The 23,153-nt window shown below is 43.3% G+C and overlaps 1 protein-coding gene across 1 annotated transcript in view; it reads right to left on the reverse strand.

Moving 5' to 3' along the window:
* COL22A1 (collagen type XXII alpha 1 chain) overlaps positions 1-23,153 on the reverse strand; it is a 171,261-nt gene that overhangs the window by 75,456 nt on the left and 72,652 nt on the right. The window contains exons 12-20 of the mRNA XM_083621829.1: positions 23,066-23,104; positions 10,757-10,810; positions 9,214-9,267; positions 8,135-8,188; positions 5,356-5,409; positions 4,610-4,654; positions 2,745-2,798; positions 833-886; positions 98-133 (exon numbers count right to left, since the gene is read on the reverse strand). Of these exons, the coding sequence (XP_083477955.1) occupies positions 98-133; positions 833-886; positions 2,745-2,798; positions 4,610-4,654; positions 5,356-5,409; positions 8,135-8,188; positions 9,214-9,267; positions 10,757-10,810; positions 23,066-23,104 (444 nt within the window). The remainder of the gene's footprint in view (positions 1-97; positions 134-832; positions 887-2,744; positions 2,799-4,609; positions 4,655-5,355; positions 5,410-8,134; positions 8,189-9,213; positions 9,268-10,756; positions 10,811-23,065; positions 23,105-23,153) is intronic.

Below are 23,153 nucleotides of genomic sequence, written 5' to 3' on the forward strand. Positions count from 1 at the left end.
ACATAGATTAGCATTTCTCAAGATCCTGAGCACTCATTCAAGAGAACTTGTTTTGTCAACCACCACAAAACACAGATCAAATGTTAACAGCTCTTACCACTGAGCCAGGCTTCCCTGGAGGCCCTATTTCACCCTAGATGAGAAAGCAAATGAGAGGGGGAAAAACAATCCTGTTAAGTTTACAAAGTTAAGATGCTGGCGAAGCTTTGTTTGATCTTTATCGAGCATTTGCTCTGATTTGATTGTAGGGCAGTTTACACATCCTCCTATTCTGCATTAATTACCGTATTTTTCGTATCACCGTATAAGACGCTCCCATGTATAAAACTATTTTGTGGTTTTATATCTTGATTTTATTCTGTGAACTGCCCTGAGACCCCCAGGTATATAAATTCAATAACTAAATAATATTATTGTTATTATTACTATTATTGTTACCTTTTCCTTTCTTCTTTCTTTCTGTTAGATTTGCAAATAGGAAATGGGGAGGGGGGGCATCTGATATATCATCAAAATTCTGATTTGCCATTCTGCAGCCTGTGAGGCTGTCACGCCAGTTCCTGACATTTCTAGAGCATAACGTAAGTTGGCACGTAGTCAGCAGAGCCTCGTACGACCTGGCCAACTGATTTACACGGGGCAGGGAAAGTGAGTAGGAATTGGGTATGGCCAGGGCTGCATCAGGATTATAACTTTGGGAATATAGTGAAATCCATCTTGGGACAGGGGTTCTGAGTTTGTCCTACATTACGTCACAGGAATGTGAATGTGATATATGTGATATGCAAGCAAGCACATCTCAGAGGCAAGATTTACACAGACAATACCTCACCTTCTCTCCTCTGGGTCCCATGAGACCAGGTTGGCCTGGACTCCCTTGGATGCCCTGAAATTGAATGAAGCAACACTCAAAAGGTATTCGGATGCATGAAGAAGAAGAAGAAGAAGAAGAAGAAGAAGAAGAAGAAGAAGAAGAAGAGGAGGAGGAGGAGGAGGAGTTTGGATTTGATATCCCGCTTTATCACTACCCTAGGGAGTCTCAAAGCGGCTAACATTCTCCTTTCCCTTCCTCCCCCACAACAAACACTCTGTGAGGTGAGTGAGGCTGAGAGACTTCAGAGAAGTGTGACTAGCCCAAGGTCACCCAGCAGCTGCATGTGGAGGAGTGAACCCGGTTCACCAGATTACGAGACTACCGCTCTTAACCACTACACCACACTGGCATGTGTTCCAAGCCAAAGTTTTTGTGAATTTGTGATTCCAGGGATTTAATTTGGGATCCACTGAAGCATGAATCACTTTAAGCTAACCCACATACACAATAATACACGTGTCCATGCAGAAGTAAGTCCCAGCAAATATAATGGGACTTCGCCCCAGGTAACTATTTCTAGGGCAGCAGCTCTACTGTAATATAAAAGTATTGATCAAATGGAGTAAGCACACACATTTTAAATATTTGGAGAACAATATGATGTGTCGTGAAAGACCTAGGGCAGAAATAAAGAGGGGGAAGGGTATGAAACACAAGTTGACAGTTTAGCATTGGAAAATGAACCTAATTTACAACACACAGACACACATACATACACACGGCAAGCATAGCTCTGTATGGATGCAACGTATGAAGGATATGAAAAAAAGGAGGAGGAAAAAACTTGAAATACAGTGCTGGAGAAAGACGCATCAAGGGAGTTGAAGGAGAAGGAAAATAAGCAGAAATCATGGAATAGCTGGAACATGGGTAGGCAAACTAAGGCCCGGGGGCCAGATCCGGCCCAATCGCCTTCTAAATCCAGCAGTCCGGGAATCAGTGGTGTTTTTACATGAGTAGAATGTGTCCTTTTATTTAAAATGCATCTCTGGGTTATTTGTGGGGCATAGGAATTCGTTCCCCCCTCTCCCCCCCAAAAAAATATATAGTTCGGCCCCCCACAAGCTTTGAGGGGCAATGGGCCGGGCCCCTGCTGAAAACGTTTGCTGACCCCTGAGCTGGAATGCTGAGTAGGGGCAGAGAGCCATCCTTCCAAAGGCAGTATCCTTGCCATTTGCCTGAAAAATGGGATGGTGCAGTGAGGGAGCAGCAAGGCCAGGTGTCAGACGGACTGCACCCAAGTGTGCTCTGACCTTGCTGACAAAGCCATTTCCGCCTTAGGAGGAAACCTTCGGAGGAACCCCTTAGGTGGGGTTGCGGGCTTCACGGCCCCTCCACGTGTCCAGGGGATGGGAGGCCAGCCCCTGCACGATACGGGATTCCTGGCTGCGTCACCTCCTGGCCGGCCAATTGGGTCACTCCAGGGGTGTGGCCTGCCCCTTAAAGGCAGGACGCAGCTGGGGATCTCCTTCTTTGTGTGCTTGCCAGCTGTTCCTGCTTTTCCCACCCTCCCGCCCTATAAGGTTTCCGTTCCTTGATCTTGCTATGATACATGAAACAAACTTAAATGGGGGGGGGGGGTAAAGAGAGGATATATATGGAGGCATGAAAAATATGTGCACAAAATAGGAAAAAGGGTGAAGGGTTTTCAAATACTTATCTAAAAATAGATATCTGGTCTGTCATTTATTTAGCTGGGATAAGTTCCCCTGAGTAAACATTTACAGGATTGCACTGTGATGCAGACAGAAAATAGAGCAGGGGGCTACATTTTGGGGGGTGAGCGGATGATTTCAAGATGCAAGTTCTTCTCTAAATTCACAACTAATTCTAGAAAATGGTTTCGTACCACTTTGAATTGTCCACATACCTGCTTCCCATCCACACCAGGCTTTCCGGGGAAACCATCGAGACCTGGTTCTCCCTAAGCAAAGAAATAGGAATGAAGACTTGAGTGTTGGACATACATCCTGGGCCATCACATAAGCTCTGAACCTGAGAGCATTTCCACCCTGGATCTTGGCTATGCTGCAGCGTCAGAGCTAGAACCACAAGTCTTTAGTCCAATCAGGTTTATGTGGCTTGAGGAACCAATACTAACCTGTTTGGTTCTATATAAGTTGCATTTCTCAGTCTGTGCAACATGCCTTTATGAATAGCGACATCAGATTCCTGCAGCCTCGTCTCAACTCTGGCCTGTCTTTGACTATATCCCTCCCTCTTTGGTTCTCATCTACCCATCCTGGGGTAATAATAATAATAATAATAATAATAATAATAATAATAATAATTTATACCCTGTCCATCTGGCTGGGTTTCACCAGCCACTTTGGGTGGCTCCCAACAGAATATTATTAATAATAATAAAGCGATAAAACATCAAACATTAAAAACTTCCCTAAACAGGGCTGCCTTCAGATGTCTTTTAAAGATAGGATAGCTACTTATTTCCTTCACATCTGAAGGGAGAGTGTTCCACAGGGTGGGTGCCACTACCGAGAAGGCCCTCTGTCTAGTTCCCTGTAACTTCACTCCTCGCAGTGAGGGAACCAGCAGAAGGCCCTCAGAGCTGGACCTCAATGTACCCAACAACCTGGTCGTGATGAGAGTTTAGGATGCAGCAGATCTCCAACTCTCCTGACTGATGCCTGGACCAGCCTGGACCAGCCTGTGATAAGTCCCCTACCCATACTCAGCCAAAGATACCACCGGCATAACTTGGGTTGGCCCAACCATGAGGTGGGGTAAAGATCTTGAGGTGGCGCCCCTCCAGATGCCCAACACCTCACCACTGGCAGAGAAGTGGTGCTGATTTCTGGCAAGATCTCTCACACAGCATAAGAGATCTAGCTGGAGATCAGCGAGATCTCACCAATAATCAGCATCAATGCCAGTGGTGCTTCTCCAGCAGTGGCAACAGGGTGGGCAGTGCAGGAGGTAGCAAAAGGGGACGCACCATTGCTTTCCTGAGGGCATGGTAGGGGTGGGAACCCAAGCTAATTCAGCTTGGTCCCATGGCCTAGCAAACCAGTGTAGAACACTAGTTGAAAGGCTTGGTTTCCCTTTTCCAAGCTTAGACAGAGTAGCAGTATTTGTCCCTCTGCTTAATTACGTTTTGATCTGGTATAACTTTACTGTGGCTTAACTTCCACTGGCTTGCTTTATGCCCTCTTTTTGTGCATAGGATTGCCATACCCTTCAACATTTATTCAATGAAAATAGGGATGTCCCATTCCATAATGATAATTTTACCATTTACACCCCACATATCTTACTGGGTTGCCCCAGCCACTCTGGGCAACTTCTAACATATATAAAAAACATAATAAAATATTACACATTTTATAAAAAAAACACTTCCCTATACTGGATTGCCTTCAGATGGCTTGGGGTTCGGATAACTCCATGCCCTCCAACATTTCTCCAGTGAAAATAGGGACACCCTATGGAAAAGTGGGGTATTCCGGGATCAAATCAGAAACTGGGACGGCTTCTCTAAATCAGGGACATCCTTAGATGATAGGGACACTAGGAAAGTCTGGATTGCTCCCTCAGATCTAGCAATCTAACGAGTAACCTTTTTTGCATTTAGAGGCCCCTTATAATCTGAGGCCCTAAACTGCACGTACATTTACCCTCAATTTCCCTGTTCTTTCTTGCATTCATTTTTGAGGAAGAATGTTCAGCACTTCCACTCAGATTGTTGACAAGTTATCTGACACACATGATCCATACCTTGTCTCCCCGGGGTCCCTTTTCTCCTCTTTCTCCCTGCAGGCCCTGAAAAAGTGGGGAAGAGAAAATATTTTGTATCGTTCCCTCCACTACCCAGAGTGAAACTTGGATGAGTCACCGATGTGCTAGCAATTTGTACCCAGTGACTCATTATGGGCTGCAGCTCCTGTGCCAAGGAAATGCTGATTTAGTGCTCTGCCTGCTAAGCAGTTGTCTATAATATACCAATAATGTTATTCCCACAAACCGCCTTTGCATATGCTAATTGGCCTTGGACTTGGAGTACTCAATGAGCTGATCAGCCATCCATTGGGATTGTTGAGCTGTTCTGAGACCTAAAAGGAATGATTGCAAAGTCTTTATAACCAAGATAATGAGGACGGGGAAAACTGAATGACCTTCTCCAGTGAAATGTGTATCTGTAGTTGAGGGAAAGCAAGGGAAGGTTTCAACAAGTGAACGGTGAACTTTTAACTGGTGGAAAGTATTGCTAAAGATAAAATAACCAAGTGTATAACTAAGCCTTGCCGAAGCAGAGCTATCTATGTGCAGAAATGTTGACAACTGTCCTTATGTGCTGGCAAGGCCACATCTGAGTATCAGGCAACCATTTACCACATGAATAGATTTTACAAATCACACCGAACACTCATAGGATGTTGGCTTATTTACAGAACATTGGGCAGGTTAAGTATTAAATTAATAATAATAATAATAATAATAATAATAATAATATCACAACTTACTGGTGCTCCAACGTATCCTTGGCGTCCTGGGGGGCCTGGCTGACCATCTGACCCCTGACGAGAAATATATAGAAAGAAACAAAGATCAGGACTGTCACAGAATAAACCTAAGGCAACTTGCTTGCTGGAGAAAATAATGAATTTGCATCATCTTCTCTGACTGTGATCACAGTAGTCAAACTTATTAGAAGGGCAATTCCATAATTCAGTGAGCAAAAGTATCTCTCTGCTGTTCCTGAAAAAAACCCCAACCTGCTTGAATCTTAAAACAGACTGGAGAGGAAGAATGGGAATTGACATTGATGAGTCCCACATCTTCAGAATACATCTCTGGATCATCACCTAACATGTAAGGGTCAGTTAACATAATAGTGGAGTACTGCCTTCTTTATCCTTGTGACTGTATGCTCCGTTGTTGCAACCATATGTCCAAATTTTAAGCTTGAAATAGCCATTTACACAGGTAAAACCACACACTGAGCAGGGTACGCCAGCCTTCTGGGCCAGTAGACATATTGAGAATGTGTCATGGGCACCAGTCAAAAAAATGGCTGCTGTGGGGGATATCACAAATGAATTTTGTGGGGGCATGGCATAACCTGCCATGGGGACCTGACGTTGTTGAGACTTTGAGTTCATGCAGCTTTGGGAGTAGACAATTAGTGGGTTGGCAACAAGCCAAGTTAAACAGAGTATGTGAGAAAATCTGTTTGGAGACAGGGAAGCCTAGCAACAGGTGGTGATTGGCTAAGTTCTTCTATATAAGCAGTATGACACAGCAGTTTGTTGTTGGAGTGTTGAGTTTGGAATAGGAGTTTGAATCTCGTCTGTGTATATAGTAACTTGTACAAAGCTGTGCTTTACTCTACTGTATATAATAAAACTTACTAACTAAAAATCAAATTACTCGTCATTAAGTTCTGTTCCTGTTCATCGTCCTGGAATTCACTGATTTGGCAGCTGGTAGCAAGAGTTATCGTTGAGGCCCATCAACAGACATAGCACAAAATGGCTGTCATTGGGGGGAATGAGTAGAAAAAGAGACAAAAGCACAAAATGGAGTGGGTATGTCTGTCATTAATGAGGTGGGGAGAAGGCACAAACATCAATCACTACCACACTCATTCGTGGAGAGAAACCCTTTGCACCTCTCCTCTGTTCAGGAGGGTGGGTGTTCCTGGCATCCAATGAAATGTGGGCATGCTTAAGGTGAGACCAAGCTAGTGCAAACAGGAACTGAACAGGAAGAGCAAACAGTAACAACAACAACTTTCTTTGTACCCCAATCATCTGACTGGGTTGCCCCAGCCACTCTGGGCGGCTTCCAACATATATAAAAACATAATAGAACTTTACACAATAAAAAAGCTTCCCTATACAGGGCTGCCTTCCGATGTCTTCTAAAGGTTATATAGTTACTCATTTCCTTGACATCTGATGGGACAGGAACAACACTTTACGTACCCACACATAGAGTGCTAGGTAAGGGATGAGCTTGGAGAGGGTTAGATAGTTAGGTTAAGGAAAGGAAAGGAAAGGGATGAGATAAGGAATTGTATTTGAGTTTTGTATGCAGGTAAGATCTCTCTCTCTCTCTCCCTTCCCCCCCTCTCTTTCACACCCCCCTAATTAAAAGTCTGTATACAATGAAACGGTTAAGTCAGCTATGATTAAATGGGCACAAGATGTTGGACATAACATTATGTTTGCTGACTGGGAACAGTTGTGGACCACCGGTATGAAATTTACGGCATGTAATGCCCTAAGAGAGAATATTATGAAAATGATATACAGGTGGTACATGACACCAGTCAAGCTCGCAAAAATATATTATTTGCCTGATAATAAATGTTGGAAATGTAAGGAGGTTGAAGGTACATTCTTTCACCTTTGGTGGACGTGCCCAAAGATTAAGGCTTTCTGGGAGATGATTTATAATGAAATGAAAAAGGTATTTAAATATACCTTCTTGAAGAAACCAGAGGCTTTTCTCTTGGGCATAGTCGGCCATTTGGTGCCAAAGAAGGATAGAACTTTTTTTATGTATGCTACAACGGCAGCAAGAATACTTATAGCAAAGCACTGGAAGACGCAAGATCTACCCACTCTGGAAGAATGGCAGATGAAGTTGATTGACTGTATGGGACTGGCAGAAATGACTGGCAGAATCCGCGACCAGGGAGAAGAGTCGGCAGAAGAAGATTGGAAGAAATTTAAGGACTATTTACAGAAATATTGCAAAATTAATGAACTTTGAAAGATGCTGGATTGAATTTATGTGGTCTCTAGCTGTTATGGTAAAAAGAATTGGTATAAATATTGTTTAAGTTACAAAATTTAAGAAGTTGATTGGAAAATAAGGTGTTAGTTAAATGGAATGTTAAGAGATTAGGATTTGCTGGATAAACAATTTGAACTAGAAAACAAGAAGGGGAGGTATGAGGAAGTCAAGGAAATATGTTATTGAAAATTGGTATTGAAATTGATTTGTTTTTAAAATTTTTTCTTTTTCTTTTTTGTTTGTATAAAATTGAAAATTCTAATAAATATTTATAAAAAATAAAATAAAAGTCTGTATACATAATGGAAATTAGGAAGGGAAAAGACAATAGTGGGTGTGGGTGAGAGAAGCCCAACGAGAAGTGTGGTACTTGTTCTTCTGCAGAACTTGGAAGGCACCCTAAGTATAAGGGTGGGCTCTCATATCAAATCATTCAATCAATCATTCGTAAAGGTGCCCTTAATTTCATTCATGATCCTCTTTGATCCCTCTGCTCACCTTCAATCCTGGTGGTCCAGGGAGGCCAAGTGCTCCAGGAAGTCCAGGTTCTCCCTCAAAAGAGAAAGCATAGCATGTTTGTTGCAAAAACTACACATTTTATAAATTGTTGGATGCTGAAAGCAAAGCCTACTTCATCTATGAAGCACGAGGATCTAATATTTATTGAAACTGGAATGTGGTTCATCTACTCAGGTCTCCTGCCTCTGACTTGCAAGCTCTCCAATGATTTGAGATATGTTTCCAATCCTTGATGCAACAAGATCCTTTGACTTAGTGAAAAGGAACCTCACGCCTAGAGTGAAATGCACTCCTCTGAGCCTCTTCATATGGCCAGACTACATCCCCCCCCACTGCCCTTCCATTGCACCCTCCTTTAATCTTTTTGCCTAGCTTGAATGTGACCTTGATCTATTGCATTGTTTCTCAAACTTGGGTCTCTAGCTGTTTTGGGACTACAACTTCCATCATTCCTAGTTAGCAGGACCAGTGGTCAGGGGTGTTGGGAATTGTAGTCCAAAAACAGCTGGAGGTCCAAGTTTGGGAAGCACTGATCTATTGCTTGCTTGCCTAGATGATGATAAAGTGTGTGTGTGTGTGTGTGTAGAGAGAGAGAAAGACAGACAGACAGACTAGCCTACTGTTCAAAAGTAAAAATCACATTTGTTGCTCCAGTTACAATGTACGTAGATGCCATCTGAGCTTAAGTCCCTCAAATTGTTGGTTGCCAAACTTGTGCCTGGAGTGAAATAAACACCTGAGCTTTTCATAGTTGATTCCCCCACCTCCCACAATACACTTTGTTAAGTCTCCAGTATTTCTAACAACCCTCTAATGAACATCAACACACATTCTTCCTGGGAGCATCCAAGAGCAGTTAATCCATATGACGTCTGTCTGCTGCCTTGGCTCAAAGAGAGGCCTGCTGAGGTTATTAACCTGCTGTCATTTGTTTCGGATGTATTCAAAATGGCAACACTAATCCCCAAGACATGCTCCACTCAATGCACATTGATTTGTAGCATCTGGCTTATGATATAAAGAAAAGGAGATTACAAGAGAGGAAGAGAAAAGCTTACAGACTCTCCTTTGGCACCATCTCTCCCTGGGATGCCAGGTGCGCCGAGGGAGCCCTGAAATAATAAGAATTAACATAAATGCATTAATGGGCAAGCATCATCAGCATCAAATTAGCACCAGCTGAAAGCAGAAGCACATGAATAATGTACATTGGCAGGTCTAATCATTTTCACCACAAGTGAAATTAATGTGAGGTCTCAGAGGGGACTCATTGCCCAACCCCAACCCCCAAACCAAATTTCTGGTATTAAGCACTGTATTTATTAACAGCTAAGTGTCTGCCAGAGTAACAAGGGGGTGCTGTCCCAGTGGCCCAGATAGACAAGAGACACCCTCCCCTTTCTGTCACATCCACAGCCAAGTCTAGACAAAACCATATCATATTGGACTGTTGCACTCTAGATTCCAGGTGGCAAATTGAATTGCAGAGGAGTATGAGAACGCCACTCTTCATTCCTGAACAAGAGGACATGAGACCCACAAACCGCTATTTCTCCTCTCCAAATTACTCTCCTCTAACTGGCTTTGCAATAAACTATATTGTTAGTTTATTGCGTGTTTGCCTGATGAGCAAGCTGAAATAAACCAGCAATATAGCATACAAACAACTACGATATTTAGGACATGTTGGAAGAAAGCTGAGCTGAAGCCCTTCTGCCTACAGCCTCAGAAGAGAAACTTCTGGCAACAAAGCTGTTCTATTAAACAGCTATTTGGAAAAATTAAGATGCATGGGCAGTGGTGATATGCACCATAATTGGCTGTGTCCATGTGACGCCTCATTAAGAACTTTCAATTTGGACTATGTGGTTATATTAGCTGCTTAAGTTTGAAAGCGTATTTAGAAATGTTGTATCCATAGCATATAATTCACATTAAAAAAAAATAACAATCATCTTCCACCAGTTATTGCAATATTGGATGAGGCTGGGGATGATATGTTTGAGTGGAGTGGAAAGTTCATTTTTCTTTACGACATGCTCAGTGCTAGAAGCTTCAAACTACGTCCTCTGAATTTGCAGAAGGGCAATGCAAAAGGGGATGATTACTGCAAAACTTATTTATGGTGGCATGGCTGGAACTTAAGTTCTTTTGTCACTATGCACTGCATTGTACCATCTGTAATTTGCCAAGGAAGAAACTGCTTGGAAAGCTGTTAACTTAGGTCAGGGGAGTCAATAAGAATGATAAGATTCAGGGTTTAAGTTCCATTATAGGGGCCAGATTCATTGCCCAGCTGCAGAAAGTCTAGAAAGGTCTCCTGGAGGTTCAAGCGATAGATGCCAAGTTGATGATGTGTACTAGGATTCACTGTTGTTGCTTTGCATTGTGCTTTGTGCTGTGTTATTTGTGGTGTTTTAGGGATTGTTGTGCTGCTAAAATCTGTGTGGCTGACCATTAAGCTGAACTGCAGAAGATCTTTAGGAAAAGTCCTTTACAAAGCCCAACTTTTATTAGTTCACATGTATCAGTCCACCACTCGTGTAGCTGGAAATTCCTGGCAGATATTTCATTCTCTCCCTGTTTTGAACAGATTGTTACCTTTTCTCCTCTTTCACCCATCAGCCCAGGTAATCCTTGGGCTCCTCTTTCACCCTAGAATGATAAAATGCAGTGGGTTAAAAAGGCTTCATACAAAATAAAACACTATCCTAAAATTCACTGAAGGGATGAGCTAGTTGAAACCCACAAGCAGTGTTTGGAGTGGACTGTTTTAAAGCTTGGAATCTACAAATCGGGATAGCATTGTGGAAGGAAAGCTGCAAACCTCAGGGTGGTGAATTTTATGCTTATACCGAATTTTGCACTTGTCAGGGAACTGCCATCGGAACTAGCAGAGGAGGCGAGGCTCCACAGCGATGCTGGAGAGGGGCCAAGCAGGGAGAGAGGCAGGTCTCTGGCTGGGGAAGAAAATCAGCGCAACACTAGGGATAGAGGGGGGCCAATGGGGGAAGCAGAGAGGAGGCTCCAGGACTCTTCGCAGGAGACCAACGAGGAGAGCACAGGTCCTCCACTGCCCACACCCACCCTGCGCAGAAGACTTCCACGCAGGGAAAGTAGGCGGCGACTTGGCGTCAAAGAGCTTCTTTGCTGGAAGAGGTTTAAGAAACGCCCACTGACGGATTCTGCCAGCGACTGAACAGCTACGGAGTGGATGGCTGTCCAGCGAGAAATGGTTTAACCAGGCAACCTAGCCCAGAGCGGCGGTAACTTACGCACAAGCAACCCCTAAAGCCATTACAGCACTTATGAACCAAAGAGGATACAGTGAACCAAGAGCATTCAGACCAAGAGCATTTCTCTCACATCCCTTTCTGATGAACTTACCCCGACCACCAGGATCCCAATTTGCACGAAGACCCTCACACTATTTACTTTAAAAAGAAACTCATTCTCACAACTGCTAATTACATAAATAGTGTCAAGTCCACCACTCTGTAACAAACCCATTATTTGGGCCACATAGGTGATTTCATCCTTTAAGAGAAGCATGAAAAGCACAGGATGTCTTGGGAACGAAGGAAGAGTCAGTTACTGAGTGACAGAGCACTCTGGCAAAGGAGACCTCCCTGGAGTCTCAGATAACACAGCTTTGTTATTGAGGCCATTAAAGGCTACAGGAAGGTAATTGCTCTCGCTTATGGTTGCCAGCTTCAGCATCAGGGAAAGTCTCTTGGGCCTTTCAGAGCTGAGCCAAAGTGAGAGTTTTGGCAGGGGCTCCGAGCAGCATGATAGAAGGAGTCATTGCCCCTGTTAATCTTCTCCCTTCAATACTGTCTCTCCACTCGAAATCAAGGTGCAAGACCTATCATTTTGCGAAACATCAGTAGCTTTCTCCCACGTCAACTGTTGCTTGAAACCATTCACTTCTGGAGTAGCTGCTGTTCCTCTTCACTTTGTCCCCTGGCTGAGAAGAAAAATGTAGCCTACCCCGTTTTCCTTGACAGAGCATTTGAAGAGGCATTCTACTAAATTATCTGTTTGACCTAGGAGGACAACCAAAATGGTCAAAGGCCTGGAAACGATGCCTTATGAGGAACGGCTAAGGGAGCTGGGCATGTTTAGCCTGGAGAAGAGGAGGTTAAGGGGTGATATGATAGCCATGTTCAAATATATAAAAGGATGTCACATAGAGGAGGGAGAAAGGTTGTTTTCTGCTGCTCCAGAGAAGCGGACACGGAGCAATGGATCCAAACTACAAGAAAGAAGATTCCACCTAAACATTAGGAAGAACTTCCTGACAGTAAGAGCTGTTCGACAGTGGAATTTGCTGCCAAGGAGTGTGGTGGAGTCTCCTTCTTTGGAGGTCTTTAAGCAGAGGCTTGACAACCATATGTCAGGAGTGCTCTGATGGTGTTTCCTGCTTGGCAGGGGGTTGGACTCAATGGCCCTTGTGGTCTCTTTCCAACTCTATGATTCTATGATTCTATGATTCTAGGACAGAAGATGTTGCACTCTAACCTGAATCATTCACATTCTTCCCTCTGCACAGCATCACCTGATGACCTAAGCTACCCTCCTGTTCACACGAGGAGGAAAAGTTCACTCCAGTGCAGAAATAGGTCTCTGCTGTGTAGCAATACACCAGCCATACTAAAATCATAGGTAGAACTCTGCTTGATCAGACCAGGGGCCCAGCTATTCCAGCATCTGATTCTCAATGTGTCCAAAGAGATGCCAATGGGAAGCCCACAAGCTGAATCTGAACACTCTGATTTACAGCAACCAATATTCAAAGGCATCTACTTCAGCGAGGTAGAACTTAGCCATCGGGTGTAATAGTCATTGATGGCCTTACTTTCTATAAATGTGTCAAATGCTCTTTTAATGCCGTTTAAGTTGGCATCAGCATCAGTGCATCACATGTGAATGAATTCTATACCTTACCTATGTCAGGTGTCCACAACTTCTGGACCATCAAGCTCAACATGTACTGAGAGTCGCAAGGGTCAAGATAAACTTTGCTGTACAAGTCCACAAATATGGAGTCACAATAGACAGGGAGCAGGTTGTGCCCAACTCAATGGGTCACAAGTTATTACAGCATTGTGTTCCACTATTTCCCCACACGTTTTCCCCCCTATTTGTCCCCTCTCTCTTTTCCCCTCTTAAGTTCGTCTTCTTTAACTATGTTAATGACCAAAACCAAGACCTCCATATACCAACCACTGAATAGTCTCAGTGGAGAGGTTGCCTTAAGTAATATGTTTGAATGTCGAATACTTAAGTGTATGTCTAGATACAATGGGCTTTCCACTGGCAACCAGTTAGCCACTGTGAGAACAGGACTAAATGGGCATTTGGGTCTGATCCTGGAGGGGTTTTCTTACGCACTTATGCACAATTGGCCTATTATTATTATTATTATTATTATTATTATTATTATTATTATTATTTAATTTATACCCCAGCCACTCTGGGTGGCCTCCAACAAAATATTAAAATACAATGGTCTGTTAAACATTAAAAGCTTCCCTAAAGAGGGCTGGCTTCAGATGACTTCTAAAAGTCTGGTAGTTGTTTTTCTCTTTGACAATCTGGTGGAAAAGCATTCCACAGGGAGAGTGCCACTGCCGAGAAGGCCCTCTGCCTGGTTCCCTGTAACTTGGCTTCTCACAGTGAGGGAACCGCCAGAAGGCCCTCGGCACTGGACCTCAGTGTCCAGGCAGAATGATGGGGGTGGAGACGCTCCTTCAGGTATACTGGACCAAGGCTGTATAGGGCTTTAAAGGTCAGCACCAACACTTTGAATTGTGCTCAGAAACATACTGGGAAACAATGTAGATCTTTCCAGACTGGTGTTATGTGGTTTTGGCGGCTGCTCCCAGTCACCAGTCTAGCTGCTGCATTCTGGATTAGTTGTAGTTTCTGGGTCACTTTCAAAGGTAGCCCCACATAGAGCGCATTGCAGTAATCCAAGCGAGAGATAACTAGAGCATGCACCACTGTGGCAAGACAGTCTGCGGGCAGGTACTTTGCCCTCCAGCTGTTTTGGAACTACAGTTCCCATCATCCCTGATCATTGGTCCTGTTAGCTAGGGATGATGGGAATTGTAGTCCCAAAACAGCTGGAGGGCATAGTTTGGCCATGCCTGGTCTAGAGACTGAAACTATCTTCTTGGCAAAAAATCTTGCACATTAATAGCATTCACTTCATTAACATTACATTTAATAAACAACTTTATTTTTATCTGAGAATTATTGGAAGGTATGCATAAAGTTATTCACCTTCTCCTAGTAAATACAGATCAGGTCCATTGGTTACTATTTATGGATTAGGCCAAATATTTCATAGTAAAACATTGGCACCCATTAGAGTCATTTTGACTTATAACTGATCCCAAAGTTTCCTGCAGATTTCAAGTTCACGAAAGAGCCAATTCATCTCTCTCTCTCTCTCTCTCCTATATTAATTGCATTCCTGTTTGCAATAGCACTATGCACTCAACAACAATTTGTTGATACCGCTGCAATAAACAGTTATGATGAATGTTCAAAGCTGCTACACGGGAGCTGCACAAATCATTGCCCTCTTGAAAACCCAGGTGCAGAAACCTATTAGGTTAATTAGATTAAAATGCTATTAGTATCTTGGCAAAGGCAGCACCAAAGAGGGAATTGACTTTCTACCAGGGGTGAAGTGATTCTTCACAACAAATTGTTGGCCTTGGAACATTTGTCAAAAATATGGGAGGAGGAGAGTCCAGCTTACCAACTGCACTTCATTCTAATTTAAACAATTAGGCAATACTGATGCCATACAAGTTTCCATGCAAGGCCAATCAGTAGAAGAAAATGAGATAAATAGAAAACAGAGATTATTAAAGAGAAGAACAATTCTTATGACCCTGGGATTCATGCTGATACACAAGTTTACAGAGTATTAATAATTGTAGGGTGTATATGTATTCTTATGAATTATGGTGCTGGAGGAGACTCTTGAGAGTCCCATGGACTGCATGAAGATCAAACACATCCATTCTTAAGGAAATCAGCCCTGAGTGCTCACTGGAAGGACAGATCGTGAAGCTGAGGCTCCAGTACTTTGGGCACCTCATGAGAAGAGAAGACTCGCTGGAAAAGACCCTGATGTTGGGAAACATGGAGGGCACAAGGAGAAGGGGACGACAGAGGACGAGATGGTTGGACAGTGTTCTCGAATCTACAAACATGAGTCTGACCAAACTGCGGGAGGCAGTGGAAGACAGGAGTGCCGGACACGACTAAACAACTAAACAACAACAACTTAAAAATAAAGTGTTATCTATTAGGATGGCATGTGCTTTTTTCAGATCAATATGCAGTCAGGGTCCCAATGCATAGCACAGCTACCATTTTCTTGTTCTCTTCTGCCAGTGCTTCCGTGTATTTTATCCCTCTGTGGTCCAGTGTTTGTACATGAAGCACTGAAATGGCTGCCCCTTACGCTCACGAGAAGAGCCACCTTCCTTCTCCCAAGGGCATTCTCAGTTATGTTTTCAAAAACCTAAGCAACTGAGTCACCTGCAGCTGGCAGGGGCTCAGCTTTTTAACATTTCAAAGGAGAACTAGAAGGCAGCCCTCTGAGCTGTAGCTGAAGAGCTGTAGCTCTGTAGTGAAACATCTGCTTTGTTTGCAAAAGGTCCCAAATTTAATCCTGGGCTCTCTGAGTAGGGCAGGGAAAAGCTCCTGTCTGAAACTCTGGACAGCCACTGTCAGTCAGATGTACCATTGATCTGACACAATAATAATAATAATAATAATAATAATAATAATAATAATAATAATAATTTATTTATACCCCACCCATCTGGCTGGGCTTCCCCAGCCACTCTGGGCGGCTTCCAACAAAATATTAAAATACAGTACATGGCATTCATTGCTAGCAGTCATCAATAGCTTTATCCTCCATTAATATCCCCAAGGCACTGGCCAGTTGAAGGAAATAATTCCATAGCTTAACTATGTGCTCCATGAAGAAATACTTTATTTTTGTCTCTCCTGAGTCTCTCACCCTTTGACTTTATTGGATGGCTCTGGGTTCTAGTAAGAAAAGACTGGAAGAAAACCTCTCTCTCCACTTCCTCCAATTTCGATAGGGGCTTTCTGTGGATCTGATAAACCCTCCTGTCTTTGTTGCCTGCCTCATGGCTTCTCAAAATGCTCCTCACTCAACAAGAGTCGTGTGCTTGTTGTCATCAAAATTATTTTCCAGCTTCTCACAGTTCGGGCAGCTTTTATCTGCATTCCTTTTCCAGTGCTTTTTTAGATATTCCTGGGTTGTCTTCCATCCCAGATCACTCCCTTTGCTGCCCAAGATTCTGCTTTGGAAGCCTGGGGGTATTCTGGAATGAGTCCTGATGAACAACGACTCTGAGGAACTGTGATTGGGGGCGAAAATAAAGCAGCATCTTTTTTGATTCTCTCAGTTTCTCATTTCCCCAGTCCAGTTCTCCACATTTCCACTTCAGTTTGTGATTTTTTTTAAAAGAAAAGGTCCTCATGGAATATATGTTTCTCTTTCTATGTGCTTCCCAGTTCATTCTTTTTCTCTGTGCTATAAATTCTGTGTCCAAAAAACTAGGACTTCCAATGGACCCTGAGCATCAACAGGAGCTGTGAACTGCTGCAAATTTACACTTAGAATCCCTTTTCACTTGATGGTATTTACTATCTCCCCTTCCAAATCCTCACACCAAAACCTGGAGGATAGAAGGAAGAAGACCAGAAAAGAGAAAAAAGGTCACTTCTGAGTTAGAAACCATCCTTCTCTGTCCAGCTGCTCGATAGAGGAGGAACAATGCTGAATCTAAATTTATTACCCTCACTTTCCCCCCTCTTTAGTAATATTGGAGATTCATGGCCAGGTCCTCGCTCCAGATTAGGTTCAGTTCCTTAAAAGAAAAGGAAGTTCTCCCCAAATTGATTCATGTACCTGAACTTTAGGCAAAATTTCAAACCACCCAGATAATCCCTTGAAAGGTCCATACGAAAAGGATTTTCACAGAGCCAAAGCAGCCAGCAGGTGTCAGTGCAGCCCCAGAAAGGATTTTCATCCTTACCGGCGAAGCAGTAAAGCAGAAATAGAGACAGCTGCGCTGTTCTCCAAAGTGATGCAAAGCAAAATAAAACTGCAGGCGAGCAAGCCCTGCGATTCCTGCGGTGCTGAGAGTTCGGCTGCTGAGATGCACAATTATGCGGTCTTGAAACAATTATGTGCTCATTATTCTGGGTCACAGAAGCCACTGAATAAAACTAAAACTAAAACCCTGTAATTACAGCAATTTTTTTTAAAAAAAAAATCAACCAAAGCTCATTTCTTTTATCTAAGTATGAAACTGTGACTTCTGAGTATGTGAGTTCTTCTGAAAACTTGAAGACTTGCTAGAGAGGGCAGAGTTTTCTTATTGCAATGTCGTGACACAGGAATTCACCTGTACACAACTCCCTGGTCTAAAGATGGAAGCTGTGGGAGATAGAGATCAATGATTGGCTCAGAAAAAGATGAAATGCAGATACTGTCAAATACATCCAACCTGGGCATTGTGACACATGCCTTGGGCCACATTTGCACCATCCGTTAGTACTACAACGCCACTTTAAATTGTCATGGCTTCCCTCAAAGAATGCTGGGAGCTGTAGTTAAGGGCACTGAGGGTTGTCAGAAGACTTCCCAATTCCACTCACAGATCTATCACTCCCAGAGTAATATACCAAACAGTCCCTCTTCAGAGGGAACTCTGGGGACTGCAGCTCTGTGATGGTATATGGATATTGGACGAAATGGACCTTGGGCCTGGCCAAACAGAGTTCTTCCCATGTTCTCATGAGCCATTCAGAGCTGAAGGGCCCTAAAGTCTGTTGCTTGCCTTGATGATGTGTTGAGGAGAACGATTGCCTCAAAAAGCCCTCCAAATTTGGGCAGGTCCCTGAAATATAATGAAAGGAGACTGCTCCTAATTTAATCACGGGTTCAAAACATATTTATCCATTATTTCCACATTTTTCCTCCAGTGAAAGCCTCCACCTGGTTTAGAATACCACAGATTCATTACCTTAATATATGCTATCACAATATGCTCTATCTCTATACAGTGGTACCTCAGGTTAAGTACTTAATTCATTCCGGAGGTCTGTACTTAACCTGAAACTGTTCTTAACCTGAAGCACCACTTTAGCTAATGAGGCCTTCTGCTGCTGCCGCGCCGCCGGAGCACGATTTCTGTTCTCATCCTGAAGCAAAGTTCTTAACCTGAAGCACTATTTCTGGGTTAGCGGAGTCTGTAACCTGAAGCATATGCAACCTGAAGCATATGTAACCTGAGGTACTACGGTATATATAAAAAGAGGATACAATAGAAACAATAGAAGAAAGTCCTCATTATACATCTCACTGCCCCATTTCTGAAGATGCTAGGCAAAAGCGTATTGCAAAGATGAAATGACAACTTACTTGCCAATAGTAATAAGGGATAATGTAGCTAATTTTTCTACGGCAGCCCAGGATATTTTATGACGTGCACATCGTAGACTGCAAATTGGATTTCTGATGTTTTACTATTGTTGTAGCTCCGTGATTTCTGACATGTTAATTCTTGCCATGCTTGAAATTGATGGCCCTAATTTGTATCTCGAACTCTGTTATGGCCTATGGCTAAAACAGATAAAATGGAACAGAACTGAAATACGTGTGCCCCCACTGTTTTAATTTGCTGGATGAGGGGATAGGGGAGCAGCAGAAGGGGATATATCTGGACACCCACACATTTGTCTCTAACAAGTCAATATTCAACAAATTCCAGAAATTCATTGTCATATATTCATGGAGAAGCATAATCATTCATAAAGATGACACAGAGAGATGGGACCTCGCTTCCCCTCTTCTCAAACAATCATGTTATTGCTGCTGTCATTTTAAGCCAGGGTTAGACAAGGTGGTTCTCCTCCATATGTTGTTGGTCAATTGTCAGGGATCCATCAACATCTGGAGGATGTTCACTCCTAGTGTAAACAGTGATGGCAGAGAAGCAAAGTGTTTCCTTTTCAAACATCAGCCATCCCAACTTCCTGGGTCCCTCTTGCTACCAGGCTGACGGTAGTAGCTGTTAGTTTCTGTTCTTATCACTGTGCAGCTGCTTGGAGTCACAGGACTCTGTTTACATTCCAGGGCTTCCAGGCTGTTGGAAGTCTCATGGGAGAGGAGACGGGATGTGACGTTACTGGTTTCCTGTTTCCTTTGTTCAGTTGCTCTCTGTTTTCATAGAGAGAGGATGTATTTTCTGTCTGCGTAGCTTAGAAATAAAACTCTTTACAATGTAGCCCAAAGCTCTCATCTCTTCCCTGTGCTGGGAACTCTGCTGGATGAGAATGTGCCTTGGAGCCTCATCAAAGGCTCGAGGTCGTTAAACACGTCGGGAGGCGATTCCGAAGGACTCGAAGAAAATGAGCTTTATCAGCTTGGCCGAGCGGAGCTTCCGACAGTAGCTACCCAAATGCCAAAGGTGGAAGAAGGTTTGAGAGGGCAGTGCTACTTTCAGAACTATTTCCAAGGTGAGAACCTTCTCTGTTGTTATGCTACAAGTGCTACCGCGCCAAGCAATGAACAGATCTTTGCTGGCATCCATCTGTCTCGGGAGACAGTAGAGGAGTGTGCCTTTCGGGAGTGAACTCTTGGAAGGCTGCAACATTCGCTGTGGCTGTAGAGACCGATATGGGAGAGACATGTTTTGTTGCAGCTGGGGCAGATGGAGGCATCTGGTTGTGCTGCTGAAAATGCACCATGGTATTGTTTCACTCTGTGCTCTTCCCCATAGCCATTCCTTCTATGGTCACTGCTGTGGCTGCACGATTTGACTGTCTGTCTCCAAGCACTGTGGTCATCTGCAAGCAATTCCAACATGGGGGGAGGTTGATGTTGCCAGCCTCTATGTCACATCTGAGGACATGATGCAGGTGGCGCTGTGCATTTAACCACAGAGCCTAGGACTTGCTGATCAGAAGGTCGGCAGTTCAAATCCCCGCAACAGGGTGAGCTCCCGTTGCTCAGTCCCTGCTCCTGCTGACCTAGCAGTTCGAAAGCACGTCAAGTGCAAGTAGATAAGTAGGTACCACTCCAGCAGGAAGGTAAATGGCATTTCCGTGTGCTGCTCAGGTTCGCCAGAAGCAACTTAGTCATGCTGGCCACATGACCCGGAAGCTGTACGCCGACTCCCTTGGCCAGTAAAGCGAGATATTATTATTATTATTATTATTATTATTAATAATAATAATAATAATAATAATAATAATAATAATAATAATTTATTTATACCCCACCCATCTGGCTGGGCCTCCCCAGCCACTCTGGGCGGCTTCCAGAAAAATATTAAAATACTGTAATACATCAAACATTAAAAGCTTCCCTAAACATGAGATGAGCGCCGCAACCCCAAAGTTGGCCATGGATGGACCTAATGGTCAGGAGTCCCTTTACATTTACCTTGTAACACAGAGTTGGTCTGCCAATGGGCCTGGTGCCTGAAGCCAGCCCCCCATAGGGGATCCTGCCATCTTCCATTCTGTGGACATGACCAACCAGCATACTTGTCACTGAGACAGGAGTTTGAATATGCTGGGAATGTGGGCTTGGGAGAGCACAACCTTGTTTGAGACTCTGTCCTGCCATGTGATGCCCCAAATCTTCCTGACATTATTTATAAACCTATCCCATTGCATGTTCACATGACTCTGTAAATATATACATGGAATATACATTTATTTTGAATTATGGTGCTGGAGAGTCCCATGGACTACAAGAAGATCAAACCTATCCATTCTTAAGGAAATCAGCCCTGAGTGCTCACTGGAAGAACAGATCCTGAAGCTGAGGCTCCAATACTTTGGCCACCTCATGAGAAGAGAAGACTCCCTGGAAAAGACCCTGATGTTGGGAAAGATGGAGGGCACAAGGAGAAGGGGACAACAGAGGACGAGATGGTTGGACAGTATTCTCGAAGCTACTAACATGAGTTTGACCAAACTGCAGGAGGCAGTGGAAGACAGGAGTGTCTGGCGCGCTCTGGTTCATTGGGTCATGAAGAGTCGGACACGACTAAATGACTAAACAACAACAACAACAACTATCCATTTAAATATATACTTCAATGCACAGTGTTGAATGTATTGTCTCTTAAAATATACCTTTCCATTTTTTCTTCCAAAGACACCATTTTAGATACATTACTTATTTTTAAAAAATTTTCAAAGGTTTAAATGCTGCCGTCAGGCTCAGAAGAACCATGGATGGTGCAGCTCCTTTTGGGTTTAGGTTCAGGAAGAAGTCCTATAATCCGGAACCTTCTTCCCCACAGTTGTCAGAGCTGACAAAAGAAGCAATCCAAACAGTGGGGGAAGGGGTGATATTGAGAGGAAGAAGCGATCTGTCCTCTGTACTTGGAAGGGAACAAACAGCGGATCACTGAAGTCCAAAGCTCAAGAAACATCTTTTGCTGCATCAGGTAGCTAGGGTTTTGGTGGGCTGGTTCATTTTCTCAGCAACCTTAGCTGCTACTTCAAAGAAACTTCAAAGGAATTTTAGGGGAAGAACAGAGTGTTCCGTCAACACCAGCAACTTTTCTTGGGGCCTTTTGTGTATCTCTAGAATGTCAAAGAAAGCCTTTTTTCCCCAAAGCAATAAATAAATAAATAAAAACACCCACACCTGATGTCAGAACCAAAGAACAGGTCAATAGCATTAGGTGGCAATTCAGCCAGAGAGAGCGTGAGAGCAAGTCTGTAATACAGCTGCAGCTGAACGCTCCACAGATCCAAAACCCTTTTTGCATTTTGAAGAGGCGCTCAGTTCTTTATCTAAGCAAAAAGAAAACAGTAGCTGTGCTTGGCACAAGCACACATATGTGCTGCTGCCAAACCTGTCAGACAGATGTTGGCAAGATGTGGCCAGCAGCTGCGTATTTTCTGAAGTACCTCCTTGGGTGCTGGAGAGCTGTCCCAGGAACTTTCTAGACGCGAAAGGACTAAAACTACACATCTGGATGCTCGTAATTCAGATCAGTTGTTGCCTTCACCCTCTTTGGTGCCCATTCAATGATATTTTGTACAGATGCAGCAGACAAAACCTCATACTTAGTCTTTGCCAGTTTTTGATGTAATCTGATCAATAGCCCAGGTTTTAAAATACTGTGTGTGTTTAAACTATCGGGAGAACAAATGGAACTCTGCCCATGCAGAGGACTTTCAAACCTCCCAGCTGATCCCAATAGGTGCCTAAGAAACTCTGGTACTGCTTCCTCTAAAACACCTAGTTCCACGGTAGGCAGGCCTCAAGAGTTCAATCCCAGTTAATTGCAATATGAAAGGACCCAATTAGGGATGGGGGAGAAATTCTGTTTTGTTTGCTTTTGAAATGAAGTTACCCAGTAAGCAAGACACAAGCTTGAATGCCAGCTATCAGTCAAAATTCATGCTTCTCTGAATTTTGTGACACAGTTCTCCAACCAGACACACACACACACACACACACACACAGAAGGACAAAAGTATATATATATATTAAGGGAATGTGGGCATACAAATGCCTATTCATGAAAATGACAAATAACAACAATGCATTGCATTAGGGGAAATCATTTGCAAAAATGTGTGAATTAGGTAAAACTTCATACACACATGGGAGAAATCTAACATAAAATCATATTTACTGTCAAAAATTCTGGTGCTCATAAGATGGTTGTGGAGAGAAAATGAGACTAGGAGCATCATGGATGCTCCTTGGAGAAAGGGGATGATATCATCATCATCATCATCATCATCCTCATCATCATTGCATAGTTAATATTTTTAGAGTTTACCCAGCTTTGAGTATGACCATACCTTTTCTCCTTTCTGTGGCCAGCCAGCTCCTCCTCCACCCTAAATGGAGAGAATAAATCCACAGTTAACACAATAACTATAGCACAAG

Source organism: Podarcis filfolensis (assembly GCF_964270895.1).
Source record: "Podarcis filfolensis genome assembly, chromosome: 7".
Classification (NCBI taxonomy): Eukaryota; Metazoa; Chordata; class Lepidosauria; order Squamata; family Lacertidae; genus Podarcis; species Podarcis filfolensis.